The 16,323-nt window shown below is 46.8% G+C and overlaps 1 protein-coding gene across 4 annotated transcripts in view; it reads right to left on the reverse strand.

The window, feature by feature from the left end:
* The window catches only part of ST3GAL3 (ST3 beta-galactoside alpha-2,3-sialyltransferase 3), a 345,449-nt gene that overhangs the window by 259,753 nt on the left and 69,373 nt on the right, over nucleotides 1-16,323 (reverse strand). For 2 of the 4 annotated variants that reach the window (XM_040360920.1, XM_040360918.1), the window contains exon 2: nucleotides 7,505-7,552. The exons of the other annotated variants lie outside the window; for them this stretch is intronic. In XM_040360920.1, coding sequence (XP_040216854.1) covers nucleotides 7,505-7,552 — 48 coding nt within the window. The remainder of the gene's footprint in view (nucleotides 1-7,504; nucleotides 7,553-16,323) is intronic. 4 annotated transcript variants of the gene reach the window in all.

The following is a 16,323-nucleotide window of genomic DNA, read 5'->3' on the forward strand; positions in this document are numbered from 1 at the left end:
GGCAAGGGTAGGCTCATTGATGGAAGTTCGGCGGGTAGGCTCATTCATGGAGGTGGGGAAGGAAGCTTATGCCGCGTACACACGATCATTTTTCGGCATGAAAAAAAACGACGTTTTTAAAAACATCATTTAAAATGATCGTGTGTGTGCTTCACATCGTTTTTCATCTTCTGAAAAACGACCAAAAAAAAAATTTGAGCATGCTGCATTTTTTAATGTCGTTTTTCAAAATGTTGTTTTTCGTGATGTAAAAAATGATCGTGTGTGGGCAAAAACGACGTTTTAAAACCGCGCATGCCCAGAAGCGAAGTTATGAGACGGGAGCGCTAGTTCTGGTAAAACTACCATTAATAATGGAGTAAGCACATTCACGCTGTAACAGACAAATAATCGCAAATCGTCTTTTGCTAACAAGGAATCAGCTAAAAGCAGCCCAAAGGCGAATAGAACTTCCCCTTTCGAGTTCCGTCGTACGTGTTGTACGTCACCGCGCTTTGTTCATAATTTTTCCAAAACGATGTTGTGTGGGCAACATCGTTTTTAATGATGAAGTTGGAAAAACTTTTTTTTTTTATGATGAAAAAATGACATTTTTTTTCATGCCGAAAAACGACCGTGTGTACGCGGCATTATTGACGGAAGTGGGGAGGGAAGGCTCATTAATGGAGGTTTGGCAGGAAGGCTCATTGATGGGGGTGGGGAGGGAAGGCTCATTGATGGGGGTGGGGAGGGAAGGCTCATTGATGGGGGTGGGGAGGGAAGGCTCATTGACGGAGGTGGGGAGGGAAGGCTCATTGACGGAGGTGGGGAGGGAAGGCTCATTGACGGAGGTGGGGAGGGAAGGCTCATTGACGGAGGTGGGGAGGGAAGGCTCATTGATGGAGGTGGGAAGGAAAGGCTCATTGATGGAGGTGGGGAGGGAAGGCTCATTGATGGAGGTGGGGAGGGAAGGCTCATTGATGGAGGTGGGGAGGGAAGGCTCATTGATGGAGGTGGGGAGGGAAGGCTCATTGATGGAAGTTCGGCGGGAAGGCTCATTGATGGAGGTGGGGAGGGAAGGCTCATTGATGGAGGTTTAGCAGGAAGGCTCATTGATGGAGGTGGGAAGGGAAGGCTCATTGATGGAAGTTCGGCGGGAAGGCTCATTGATGGAGGTGGGGAAGGAAGGCTTATGCCGCGTACACACGATCATTTTTCGGCATGAAAAAAAACGACATTTTTAAAAACGTCATTTAAAATGATGGTGTATGGGCTTCACATCGTTTTTCATCTTCTGAAAAGCGACCAAAAAAATAGTCGAGCATGCTGCATTTTTTAATGTCGTTTTTCAAAATGTCATTTTTTGTGATGTAAAAAATGATCGTGTGTGGGCAAAAACGACGTTTTAAAACCGCGCATGCCCAGAAGCGAAGTTATGAGACGGGAGCGCTAGTTCTGGTAAAACTACCATTAATAATGGAGTAAGCACATTCACGCTGTAACAGACAAATAATCGCAAATCGTCTTTTGCTAACAAGGAATCAGCTAAAAGCAGCCCAAAGGCGAATAGAACTTCCCCTTTCGAGTTCCGTCGTACGTGTTGTACGTCACCGCGCTTTGTTCATAATTTTTCCAAAACGATGTTGTGTGGGCAACATCGTTTTTAATGATGAAGTTGGAAAAACTTTTTTTTTTTATGATGAAAAAATGACATTTTTTTTCATGCCGAAAAACGACCGTGTGTACGCGGCATTATTGACGGAAGTGGGGAGGGAAGGCTCATTAATGGAGGTTTGGCAGGAAGGCTCATTGATGGGGGTGGGGAGGGAAGGCTCATTGATGGGGGTGGGGAGGGAAGGCTCATTGATGGGGGTGGGGAGGGAAGGCTCATTGATGGGGGTGGGGAGGGAAGGCTCATTGATGGAGGTGGGGAGGGAAGGCTCATTGACGGAGGTGGGGAGGGAAGGCTCATTGACGGAGGTGGGGAGGGAAGGCTCATTGACGGAGGTGGGGAGGGAAGGCTCATTGACGGAGGTGGGGAGGTAAGGCTCGTTGATGGAGGTGGGGAGAGAAGGCTCATTGATGGAGGTGGGGAGGGAAGGCTCATTGGTGGAGGTGGCGATGGAAGGCTTAGTGATGGAGGTTCAGAGGGAAGGCTCATTGATGGGGGTGGGGAGGGAGGGCTCATTGATGGAGGTGGGGAGGGAGGGCTCATTGATGGAGGTGGGGAGGGAAGGCTCATTGACGGAGGTGGGGAGGGAAGGCTCATTGACGGAGGTGGGGAGGGAAGGCTCATTGACGGAGGTGGGGCAGGGAAGGCTCATTGACGGAGGTGGGGCAGGGAAGGCTCATTGATGGAGGTGGGGCAGGGAAGGCTCATTGACGGAGGTGGGGCAGGGAAGGCTCATTGACGGAGGTGGGGCAGGGAAGGCTCATTGACGGGGGTGGGGAGGGAAGGCTCATTGATGGGGGTGGGGAGGGAAGGCTCATTGATGAAGGTGGGGAGGGAAGGCTCATTGGTGAAGGTGGGGAGGGAAGGCTCATTGATGAAGGTGGGGAGGGAAGGCTCATTGATGGAGGTGAGGAGGGAAGGCTCATTGATGGAGGTGGGGAGGGAAGGCTCATTGATGGAGGTGGGGAGGGAAGGCTCATTGATGGAGCTGGGGAGGGAAGGCTTATTGACGGAAGTGGGGAGGGAAGGCTCATTGATGGGGGTGGGGGGAGAAGGCTGGCCCGTGTAGTCTGATCAATAGAAGAGCTATTGGAGCTCAAATTGCAGAAAAAGTGAATGCTGGTTCCCATAGAAAGTGTCATAACACACAGAGCATAGCTCACAGACCGGTCACGGTGCCCATGCTGACCCATGTCCACCGCCAAAAGCCCTCACAATGGGCACGTGAGCATCAGAACTAGAGCACGGAGCAATGGAAGAAGGTAGCCTGGTCTGAGGAATCGGGTTTTCTGTTAAATCGTGTGGATCTGCTTCACTTATCTGAGGAAGAGATGGCACCAAGATGGGAAAAAAAAGGTAGTGTGATGCTTTGTCTAGTGGGGTCCAACCCTCACTGGGTCAGGGCTATTTTGGTGATAAAAGGGGGCCTACATAATGTTATGGCTGATCTGCGTACATTTTAAAGTAAGAAAATCTCAAATTTTGTGATGTCACAGAAAAAAATAGGGGACACTAGTTCTGGTGACAAACAAGGATTGCCTCACTTTGGAGGGATTTCCTCTCACTTCCTGTTTGGCTATGGGACAGGAAGTAAAGGGAAATCTCCCCAAAGGGACACAGATGGCTAAGAAAAAAAAAAAAACACAAGCCTGACGAAGGTTATAACCCTCCCTTACTGTATCCAAAAAGTAATGAAAAAGTTATTGCCGAATAAACAAATGTATTGCAGGTTTACAAACACTTTAATCCATCCATGTTTAGGGGCCAGGGACTCAAAGTCAAGTAAAAATGGACCAGCAAAGGTGTCTCGAGTGCAATTACATAAAACCTGGACCTTCAGCTGTACAAGGTACTAACAATACAATCATAGTCTTAATTCATAATTAATAATAGACTCTTGAAAATGCATTCATATTTGTGAAGTCTGTTCAAAAGTGGAAGTTGTATTTTGGCCAAGCTGAACAAAGCAGAGACGGCTTCATGGCAGAGAGGTTAACATCCCGCATGCTGAAGAGTTTCACGTTTGCTTTTAAAAAGGGCCCCAAGGACAAGGGGCCGCCTAGAAGCCAGTTTCAGAAGCGAGAAGGCTCTGCGGCGCTTGTGTGCGAGGGATTACAGGAGAAGAAGCTAAAGAAGGCAAAGGACTAAAGAAAACAGGAGGTGGGCATATTCGGCAAAGGGTCAGGTGAAGGAAGAAAAGCATGTTGGAAGGCAATATCCTCATCCAAAACTGAGGAGTAATGTTGTTTAGGGAATGTGGATCCTGTGTCTTCAGGTGTTGGCAAAGTGGGGGAAAGTCTTTGAAGAAGAATTCCAGGCATGGATATTACATAGTTACATTGCTTCAGCTTGGATCAATGTAACTATGCATATACCTGTGGGATCTAGAACAACTATTTTCAACCTGGGTTCCCTGCAAGCCTAGGGTTCCTCCAGTGGTGGCAAGAGGTTCCCTGAGCTGTAGCTAACTGACCTCCCATCTGGTGATGCCTCCATAGTTCTATCTGACGGTGCCTCCACAGTTCTATCTCATGGTGCCTCCACAGTTCTATCTCATGGTGCCTCCACAGTTCTATCTCATGGTGCCTCCACAGTTCTATCTCATGGTGCCTCCACAGTTCTATCTCATGGTGCTTCCACAGTTCTATCTCATGGTGCTTCCACAGTTCTATCTCATGGTGCCTCCACAGTTCTATCTCATGGTGCTTCCACAGTTCTATCTGACAGTGCCTCCACAGTTCTATCTGACAGTGCCTCCACAGTTCTATCTGACGGTGCCTCCACAGTTCGATCTCATGGTGCTTCCACAGTTCTATCTGACGTTGCCTCCATGGTTCTATCTGACGGTGCCTCCACTGTTCTATCTGACAGTGCCTCCACAGTTCTATCTCATGGTGCTTCCACAGTTCTATCTCATGGTGCTTCCACAGTTCTATCTCATGGTGCTTCCATGGTTCTATCTGACGGTGCCTCCACAGTTCTATCTCATGGTGCCTCCACAGTTCTATCTGACGGTGCCTTCATTGTTCCAGGTCCAACTCCACTTGGCACTTCCATGACTGCAAGGGAGTCATTCTGACCACCAATGTAAAGGGTCATTCTTCCCATTTACCACCATCAATGTATTTTTTTTGGGTCCCTTTAAAGAGTAACTTCACTTTACAGAAACCCCCCCCGTGTGCCTGCACCCAATGTAATGTGGGTCTGAGAGTGATTTCCTGGATACTACGATATAAAACTTACATCTACTTGAATTGGAGGAGATATCACAGGAGGAAGAAGATTCTTCTAAGTTGGTTTATGGGAAACCACATCAATGCCTCCCAACATGGCTGACCTTCCATCTGATGGTGCCTCCACAGTTCTATCTGACGGTGCCTCCACAGTTCTATCTGACGGTGCCTCCATAGTTCTAGCTGACGGTGCCTCCATAGTTCTATCTGATGGTGCCTCCACAGTTCTATCTGATGGTGCCTCCACAGTTCTATCTGATGGTGCCTCCACAGTTCTATCTGATGGTGCCTGCACAGTTCTATCTGATGGTGCCTCCACAGTTCTATCTGATGGTGCCTGCACAGTTCTATCTGATGGTGCCTCCACAGTTCTATCTGATGGTGCCTCCACAGTTCTATCTGTTGGTGCCTCCACAGTTCTATCTGTTGGTGCCTCCACAGTTCTATCTGACGGTGCCTCCACAGTTCTATCTCCTGGTGCCTCCACAGTTCTATCTCATGGTGCCTCCATAGTTCCAAGTCCAACTCCACTTGGCACTTCCATGACTGCAAGGGAGTCATTCTGGCCACCAATGTAAATGGTCATTCTTCCCATTTACCACCATCAATCTAATTTTTTTGGGACCCTTTAAAGAGTAACTCTACTTTAGAGAAATTCCCCCCGTGTGCCTGCACCCAATGTAATGTGGGTCTGAGAGTGATTTCCTGGATACTACGATATAAAAATTACATCTGCTTGAATTGGATGAGATATCACAGGAGGAAGAAGCTTCTTCTAAGTTGGTTTATGGGAAACCACATCAATGCCTCCCAACATGGCTGACCTTCCATCTGGTGATGCCTCCATAGTTCTAGCTGACGGTGCCTCCATAGTTCTAGCTGACGGTGCCTCCACAGTTCTATCTGATGGTGCCTCCACAGTTCTATCTGACGGTGCCTCCACAGTTCTATCTGATGGTGCCTCCACAGTTCTATCTCATGGTGCCTCCACAGTTCTATCTCATGGTGCCTCCACAGTTCTATCTCATGGTGCCTCCACAGTTCTATCTGACGGTGCCTCCACAGTTCTATCTGACGGTGCCTCCACAGTTCTATCTGACGGTGCCTCCACAGTTCTATCTGACGGTGCCTCCACAGTTCTATCTGACGGTGCCTCCACAGTTCCAGGTCAAACTCCACTTGCCACTTCCATGACTGCAAGGGAGTCATTCTGGCCACCAATATAATGGTCATTCTTCTAATTTACCACCATCAATGTAATTTTTTGGGGACCCTTTAAAGAGTAACTCTACTTTAGAGAAATTCCCCCCGTGTGCCTGCACCTAATGTAATGTGGGTCTGAGAGTGATTTCCTGGATACTACGATATAAAAATTACATCTGCTTGAATTGGATGAGATATCACAGGAGGAAGAAGCTTCTTCTAAGTTGGTTTATGGGAAACCACATCAATGCCTCCCAACATGGCTGACCTTCCATCTGGTGATGCCTCCATAGTTCTAGCTGACGGTGCCTCCACAGTTCTATCTGACTGTGCCTCCATAGTTCTAGCTGACGGTGCCTCCACAGTTCTATCTGATGGTGCCTCCACAGTTCTATCTAATGGTGCCTCCATAGTTCTAGCTGACGGTGCCTCCACCGTTCTATCTGACGGTGCCTCCAAAGTTCTATCTGATGGTGCCACAATAGTTCTAGCTGACGGTGCCCTTACCCCCCCATGTGTGCCTGCACCCAATGTAATGTGGGTCTGAGAGTGATTTCCTGGATACTACGATATAAAAATTACATCTGCTTGAATTGGATGAGATATCACAGGAGGAAGAAGCTTCTTCTAAGTTGGTTTATGGGAAACCACATCAATGCCTCCCAACATGGCTGACCTTCCATCTGGTGATGCCTCCATAGTTCTAGCTGACGGTGCCTCCATAGTTCTATCTGACGGTGCCTCCACAGTTCTATCTGACTGTGCCTCCATAGTTCTAGCTGACGGTGCCTCCACAGTTCTATCTGATGGTGCCTCCACAGTTCTATCTAATGGTGCCTCCATAGTTCTAGCTGACGGTGCCTCCACCGTTCTATCTGACGGTGCCTCCAAAGTTCTATCTAATGGTGCCTCCATAGTTCTAGCTGACGGTGCCTCCACCGTTCTATCTGACGGTGCCTCCAAAGTTCTATCTGATGGTGCCTCCATAGTTCTATCTGATGGTGCCTCCATAGTTCTATCTGACGGTGCCTCCACAGTTCTATCTGATGGTGCCTCCACAGTTCTATCTGACGGTGCCTCCACAGTTCTATCTGACGGTGCCTCCATAGTTCTAGCTGATGGTGCCTTCACCCCCCCATGTGTGCCTGCACCCAATGTAATGTGGGTCTGAGAGGGATTTCCTGGATACTAAAATATAAAACGTACATCTACTTGAATTGGATGAGATATCACAGGAGGAAGAAGCTTTTTCTAAGTTGGTTAACGGAAAGCTGTAAAAGCACATCAATGCCTCCCAACATGGCTGCCATACGCAAGGAAGGGCGGCATAATGTCGCTGCAGTACAGAGCGAGGAGGTACGCAGAGAGCAAGGGGGGGGGGAGCGAGGAAGGGGGGAGGGGTTTGGTTTCATAGTACCTGGGCCTAAACTGTGTCCAACGGAGTCAAAGGCATGAAGCATAGAATCTGTAACACAAGAGGATAAATTCAATCCTTCTCTTCCTGGAATGTGGCGAAAATCACAAATAAAGGCACAAATGGAATCAGAATACAGTTCATCATGAAGACCAATAGAATTCAATTAGTATTTCATCACATATATTACGTGGCTCCCAAACAAAATTGGCGTCCTTTTTTTCCCACAAATAGAGCTTTCTTTTGGTGGTATTTGATCACCTCTGCGGTTTTTATTTTTTGCGCTATAAACAAACAAAAGAGCGACAATTTTGAAAAAAATTCTATGTTTTTTACTTTTTGCTATAATAAATATCCCCCAAAAATATATATATAAAAATTTCCTCAGTTTAGGCCGATACGTATTCTTCTACCTATTTTTGGTAAAAAAAAAATCGCAATATAGCGTTTATCGATTGGTTTGCGCAAAATTTATAGCGATTACAAAATAGGGGATAGTTTCATTGCATTTTTATAAAACGGACCGGGGGCGCGGGCGCGCGGCTGGACAATAGCACAGCACGTACCTGTACATACATGTGCCCAGCCGTGCCATTCTGCCGACGTAAATGTGCAGGAGGTGGTCCTTAAAGGAGTTCTCTGACCTAAAACTTTTAACCCCCGCTGTGCCCGGGCTGTAAAACTATACAAAATAAACTTTCACTTACCTGCCTACGATCCCCCGTTGTTTCCGATATCGCCGTCCCGTTCTCCGGTCCCGGTCTCTTCCGCTTCCTGCGGGTCGGTGACTCACAGTGCGCTCAGCCTATCAGCGGCCACGACGGGACATTGCTGCGGCCGCTGATAGGCTGAGCGCACTGTGAGTCACCGACCCGCAGGAAGCGGAAGAGACCGGGACCGGAGAACGGGACGGCGATATCGGACTCTTCCGCTTCCTGCGGGTCGGTGACTCACAGTGCGCTCAGCCTATCAGCGGCCGCAGCAATGTCCCGTCGTGGCCGCTGATAGGCTGAGCGCACTGTGAGTCACCGACCCGCAGGAAGCGGAAGAGACCGGGACCGGAGACCGGGACCGGAGAACGGGACGGCGATATCGGAACAACGGGGGATCGTAGGCAGGTAAGTGAAAGTTTATTTTGTATAGTTTTACAGCCCGGGCACAGCGGGGGTTAAAAGTTTTAGGTCAGAGAACTCCTTTAAGTGGTTAAGAGACGTTAGTAGGCATTTTGTTTAGTAGTGATTTTATGCACAATAATAATGTGAAAGATTCTCTCTGAAATAAATACTATGAACATTTTCTTGTAGGTGAAAAGTCTGAAAACTTTATTGATCTCCCAACTCTGAAGGCAAATCGATATTTCCACATGCTGCAGAAGAGGATCAGAGATCAGCCCGCTAATTCCCAATTTAGGATAATCCTTTTTTAAACCCAACTATTTATTTTATCTCTCGACAGATCATTTCTATAAATACCCTTCGCTGGTTTCCAAATGTAGCCGCAAAAAAAAAAAAAAAAAATCGCAGACAAAACAGGACGGGGAAGATTTATGAGCTGCTGAAGACTGAATATAACAGACACAGAAAATGACTAAATACCGTGGCCCGGATTCAAGTAGCAATTGCGCCTGTGTAACCATAGGTTACACAGCGCAATTGCTTACTTGCCCCGGCGTTACTAATGCTCCTGATTCAGGAACATCGTAACGCCGACTGCAGCCTAAAATCTGCGTAGCATAAGGCTCTTATGCCACGCATATCTTAGGCTGCATTCTTGCGATGGCCGCTAGGTGGCGTTCCCGTTGTGCTCCGTGTATAGTATGCAAATTGCATACTAACACTGATTCACAACGTTGCGCGAGCCCTGCGTACGCAATTTACGTAGTTTGCGTACGTCGGGTTTCGCGTAAGGTTGCACATCCTAATAGCACGCGCAGCCAATGCTAAAGGATACCCGTCGTTCCCGCGTCGCGATATTTGAAATCCACGTCGTTTGCGTAAGTGATTCGTGAATGGAGCTGGACGCCATTCACGTTCACTTTGAAGCAAATGACGTCCTTGCAACGTCATTTGCCGCAATGCACGTCGGGAAAGTTTCCCGACGGAGCATGCACTCTACGCTCAGGGCGGAAGCGCGCCTAATTTAAATGATTCCCGCCCCCTACGGGATCATTTACATTAGGCGCCCTTACGCAGGGCAAATTTACACAGCGCACACGCAATTTACGGAGCTGCTGCTCCGTGAATCGCGGGTAGCGCAGTAAATTTGCGGGGGCGCAGGGCAAAAACGCTGCCCTGCGCCTCCGCAAATAAGGGGCAAATCTACCTGAATCCGGGCCCGTATCTCTAACAAGGAGCAGAATGTAACCCGGTCCCGAGAGTGCCGGGCCTTCAATACTAAAGTGGTTGTAAACCTCAGACATGAAATATGAACAAAGCATATCCTTCTATAGTGTGTACTTGTCTCGGTCCAGAGCACCAAGTGTCATTTCTGTTTAACATAAGGAAATGATCCCGGATTACTGCACTTCCAAAAATCCTTTTATTGAAGCTTCATATGACAAGTGGTTGACAGATGGAGCAGGGAACAAAAAAGTAGACGGGTTTCGCACAAATGTTAGAGCTTAGTCATTACCTCCTATGCTATCTGCATGAGTCACTCCTGACAAGTTTTCCTGACACCAAGAAAGTGGTCTCCAAAAATGTGGCCCGTGGGCAAGATGCGGCCCTTCACTTGATTTTATCTGGCCCTTGCGGCAAAGTTCTCGACACCTCCTATTGACACCAATGATGGGGCACTATTCCTCCCACTGACACCAATGATGGGACACTATTCCTCCCACTCACACCAATGATGGGACACTATTCCTCCTATTAACACCAATGATAGGGACATTATTCCTCCCACTGACACCAATGATGGGACACTATTCCTCTCACTGACACCAATGATGGGACACTATTCCTTCCACTGACACCAATGATGGGACACTATTCCTCTCACTGACACCAATGATGGGACACTATTCCTCCCACTGACACCAATGATGGGACACTATTCCTCCTATTAACACCAATGATAGGGACATTATTCCTCCCACTGACACCAATGATGGGACACCATTCCTCCCACTGACACCAATGGTGGGACACTATTCCTCCCACTGACACCAGTGATGGGACACTATTCCTCCCACTGACACCAATGGTGGGGTACTATTCCTCCAACTGACACCAATGATGGGGAACTATTCCTCCTACTGACACCAATGTTGAGGCACGATTCCTCCCACTGTAACTAATGATGGGGCACTATTCCTCCCACTAACACCAATGATGGGGCACTATTTCTCCCACTGACACCAATGTTGGGACATTATACCTCCCACTGACACCAATGATGGGACACTATTCCTCCCACTGACACCAATGATGGGGAACTATTCCTCCCACTGACACCAATGATGGGGAACTATTACTCCCACTGACACCAATGATGGGACACTATTCCTCCCACTGATACCAATGATGAGACACTATTCCTCCCACTGACACCAATGATGGGGAACTATTCCTCTCACTGACACCAATGATGGGGCACTATTCCTCCCACTGACACCAATGATGGGACACTATTCCTCCCACTGACACCAATGATGGGACACTATTCCTCCCACTGACACCAATGATGGGGAACTATTCCTCCCACTGACACCAATGATGGGACACTATTCCTCCCACTGACACCAATGATGGGACACTATTTCTGACCATGACTGTACAAGGTGAGATCTTTATATTTTACGAGAGGAAATGATATTATTCAGAATCTTACACAACTCACTACTTTCTAAATCAATATAAATGTTATCACAACTTTGCAAACATAGGAAATAATTTATGATTAAATCACCTATGCAAATATACTTGGCATGGCTACAGATGAGATATCCGTCTTCTACAACTACCAGCAGGATTCCTGAGATTTGCATGGGGAGCGCAGGATATCCGTGTCGCCGTTATGAAATCCTCATTAAACTTTTACCCTCTGAAGGAAGCGGTGGCTCCAGAACAAGGAAGGAACAATCTTTAATTTGTTTGATCGATGATCTTATGAGGACATTCTGTATTCCGAATAAATCTCATCCCAAAGCCCTACATTGCCCAAATACAGGATGGACCTAAAGTAGGTGTAATTCAGGTCACAGCATTTTATTTTATTTTTAAAATTTTGTTTACAAATATTGAAGAACGATATGGCTAAAGTTAGGGTCAAAACGAAAAAAAGTGTACCGATCCGGTCATGTTTACGTATCACCAAAAACGTCCCTTACATTGGTGATCAGTGAGAAGAATGTCCCTTACATTGGTGATCAGTGGGAAGAATGTCCCTTACATTGGTGATCAGTGAGAAGAATGTTCCTTACATTGGTGATCAGTGAGAAGAATGTTCCTTACATTGGTGATCAGTGAGAAGAATGTTCCTTACATTGGTGATCAGTGGGAAGAATGTCCCTTACATTGGTGATCAGTGAGAAGAATGTTCCTTACATTGGTGATCAGTGAGAAGAATGTCCCTTACATTGGTGATCAGTGAGAAGAATGTCCCTTACATTGGTGATCAGTGAGAAGAATGTCCCTTACATTGGTGATCAGTGAGAAGAATGTTCCTTACATTGGTGATCAGTGGGAAGAATGTCCCTTACATTGGTGATCAGTGAGAAGAATGTTCCTTACATTGGTGATCAGTGAGAAGAATGTTCCTTACATTGGTGATCAGTGAGAAGAATGTTCCTTACATTGGTGATCAGTGGGAAGAATGTCCCTTACATTGGTGATCAGTGAGAAGAATGTTCCTTACATTGGTGATCAGTGAGAAGAATGTCCCTTACATTGGTGATCAGTGAGAAGAATGTCCCTTACATTGGTGATCAGTGAGAAGAATGTCCCTTACATTGGTGATCAGTGAGAAGAATGTTCCTTACATTGGTGATCAGTGAGAAGAATGTCCCTTACATTGGTGATCAGTGGGAAGAATGTTCCTTACATTGGTGATCAGTGAGAAGAATGTTCCTTACATTGGTGATCAGTGAGAAGAATGTCCCTTACATTGGTGATCAGTGGGAAGAATGTTCCTTACATTGGTGATCAGTGAGAAGAATGTTCCTTACATTGGTGATCAGTGAGAAGAATGTCCCTTACATTGGTGATCAGTGAGAAGAATGTCCCTTACATTGGTGATCAGTGAGAAGAATGTCCCTTACATTGGTGATCAGTGGGAAGAATGTTCCTTACATTGGTGATCAGTGGGAAGAATGTCCCTTACATTGGTGATCAGTGAGAATAATGTCCCTTACATTGGTGATCAGTGAGAAGAATGTTCCTTACATTGGTGATCAGTGGGAAGAATGTCCCTTACATTGGTGATCAGTGAGAAGAATGTCCCTTACATTGGTGATCAGTGGGAAGAATGTTCCTTACATTGGTGATCAGTGAGAAGAATGTCCCTTACATTGGTGATCAGTGGGAAGAATGTTCCTTACATTGGTGATCAGTGAGAAGAATGTCCCTTACATTGGTGATCAGTGGGAAGAATGTCCCTTACATTGGTGATCAGTGGGAAGAATGTCCCTTACATTGGTGATCAGTGAGAAGAATGTTCCTTACATTGGTGATCAGTGAGAAGAATGTTCCTTACATTGGTGATCAGTGAGAAGAATGTTCCTTACATTGGTGATCAGTGGGAAGAATGTTCCTTACATTGGTGATCAGTGAGAAGAATGTCCCTTACATTGGTGATCAGTGGGAAGAATGTTCCTTACATTGGTGATCAGTGAGAAGAATGTCCCTTACATTGGTGATCAGTGGGAAGAATGTTCCTTACATTGGTGATCAGTGAGAAGAATGTCCCTTACATTGGTGATCAGTGGGAAGAATGTTCCTTACATTGGTGATCAGTGAGAAGAATGTTCCTTACATTGGTGATCAGTGAGAAGAATGTTCCTTACATTGGTGATCGGTGGGAAGAATGTCCCTTACATTGGTGATCGGTGGGAAGAATGTCCCTTACATTGGTGATCAGTGGGAAGAATGTCCCTTACATTGGTGATCAGTGGGAAGAATGTCCCTTACATTGGTGATCAGTGGGAAGAATGTCCCTTACATTGGTGATCAATGGGAAGAATGTCCCTTACATTGGTGATCAGTGAGAAGAATGTCCCTTACATTGGTGATCAGTGGGAAGAATGTCCCTTACATTGGTGATCGGTGAGAAGAATGTCCCTTACATTGGTGATCGGTGGGAAGAATGTCCCTTACATTGGTGATCGGTGGGAAGAATGTCCCTTACATTGGTGATCAGTGGGAAGAATGTTCCTTACATTGGTGATCAGTGAGAAGAATGTTCCTTACATTGGTGATCAGTGGGAAGAATGTTCCTTACATTGGTGATCAGTGGGAAGAATGTCCCTTACATTGGTGATCAGTGGGAAGAATGTCCCTTACATTGGTGATCAGTGGGAAGAATGTCCCTTACATTGGTGATCAGTGGGAAGAATGTCCCTTACATTGGTGATCAGTGAGAAGAATGTCCCTTACATTGGTGATCAGTGGGAAGAATGTCCCTTACATTGGTGATCAGTGAGAAGAATGTCCCTTACATTGGTGATCAGTGGGAAGAATGTCCCTTACATTGGTGATCAGTGGGAAGAATGTCCCTTACATTGGTGATCAGTGAGAAGAATGTTCCTTACATTGGTGATCAGTGAGAAGAATGTTCCTTACATTGGTGATCAGTGGGAAGAATGTCCCTTACATTGGTGATCAGTGGGAAGAATGTTCCTTACATTGGTGATCAGTGGGAAGAATGTCCCTTACATTGGTGATCAGTGAGAAGAATGTCCCTTACATTGGTGATCAGTGAGAAGAATGTCCCTTACATTGGTGATCAGTGAGAAGAATGTCCCTTACATTGGTGATCAGTGAGAAGAATGTTCCTTACATTGGTGATCAGTGAGAAGAATGTTCCTTACATTGGTGATCAGTGAGAAGAATGTCCCTTACATTGGTGATCAGTGGGAAGAATGTCCCTTACATTGGTGATCAGTGGGAAGAATGTTCCTTACATTGGTGATCAGTGGGAAGAATGTTCCTTACATTGGTGATCAGTGGGAAGAATGTCCCTTACATTGGTGATCAGTGAGAAGAATGTTCCTTACATTGGTGATCAGTGAGAAGAATGTCCCTTACATTGGTGATCAGTGGGAAGAATGTCCCTTACATTGGTGATCAGTGGGAAGAATGTTCCTTACATTGGTGATCAGTGGGAAGAATGTTCCTTACATTGGTGATCAGTGGGAAGAATGTCCCTTACATTGGTGATCAGTGAGAAGAATGTTCATGTGATCACAGGTGCACTATACAGATATATACAGATCATGGCTCTACAAGGAGAGATCTTTATTTATTTATTTTACAACAGAAAAGGAAATTATTCGGCATCTTACATAACTCGCTGCTTTCTAAATCAACACAATGATGTCGCAACTTCACAAACACAAGGAAACTTTACTTACATCACCTGTGCAAATATACCTGACATGACTATAGATGAGATGTCATCATATCCATGCAGCAAGAGGCCGTGAGAACGGAAAAGGCCACGTGAGGCTCGATTCACACCTATGTATTTTTTTGTGCTTTTTGCATTTTGCAGATTTGCGCTACACTCCATCTAACAGGATTCCCTATGGAACAGGTTCTGTAGTGCAAATCTGCAAAAAGCTCTAAAAATGCAAAGGTGTGAATCAGACCTAAATGTCATCTACAGGTCATTGCCATTGTTAGGGAACTCAGGTGGAATAGTAGGTGTTAGAGAGACGTGGGGAAGAGAGAAGTTATTTATTTTAAGTGATTGCCAAAAAAACTGTTAAAATGTATAAAGTCAACGTTTCTAAATTGCTCCCTTTAGCCTTAAACGCTGAGCCCTCAAACGCTGAGCAATGGCACGCTGAGCCCTCAAAACGCTGAGCTCTGACACGCCGAGTCCTCAAACACTGAGCTCTGACACGCTGAGCCCTCAAACGCTGAGCAATGGCACGCTGAGCCCTCAAAACGCTGAGCTCCGACACGCTGAGCCCTCAAACGCTGAGCAATGGCACGCCGAGTCCTCAAACACTGAGCTCTGACACGCTGAGCCCTCAAACGCTGAGCAATGGCACGCTGAGCCCTCAAAACGCTGAGCTCTGACACGCTGAGCCCTCAAACGCTGAGCAATGGCATGCTGAGCCCTCAAAACGCTGAGCTCAGACACGCCGAGTCCTCACACGCCGAGTCTTCACACGCCGAGTCCTCACACGCCGAGCTCTCAAACGCCGAGCCCTCAAAACGCCGAGCTCTGACACGCTGAGCCCTCACATGCCGAGTCCCCAAACGCTGAGCAATGGCACGCTGAGCCCTCAAACGCTAAACTCTGACACGCTGAGCCCTCAAACGCTGAGCCCCCAAATGCCGAGCCCTCACGCGCCGAGTCCTGACACGCTGAGCTCTAACACGCTGAGCCCTCAAACGCTGAGCTCTGACACGCCAAGCTCTGACAGGCTGAGCCCTCACACGCTGAGCCCTCACACGCCGAGTCCCCAAACGCTGAGCCCTCAAACGCTGAGCTCTGACACGCTGAGCCCCCAAATGCTGAGCCCTCACACGCCGAGTCCCCACATGCTGAGCCCTCAAACGCTGAGCTTTGATGCGCTGAGCTCTGACACGCTAAGCCCTTGAACGCTGAGCCCTCAAACGCTGAGCTCTCACATGCTGAGACATTTCTTACCC

This window comes from Rana temporaria, chromosome 7 (assembly GCF_905171775.1).
Source record: "Rana temporaria chromosome 7, aRanTem1.1, whole genome shotgun sequence".
Lineage (NCBI taxonomy): Eukaryota > Metazoa > Chordata > Amphibia > Anura > Ranidae > Rana > Rana temporaria.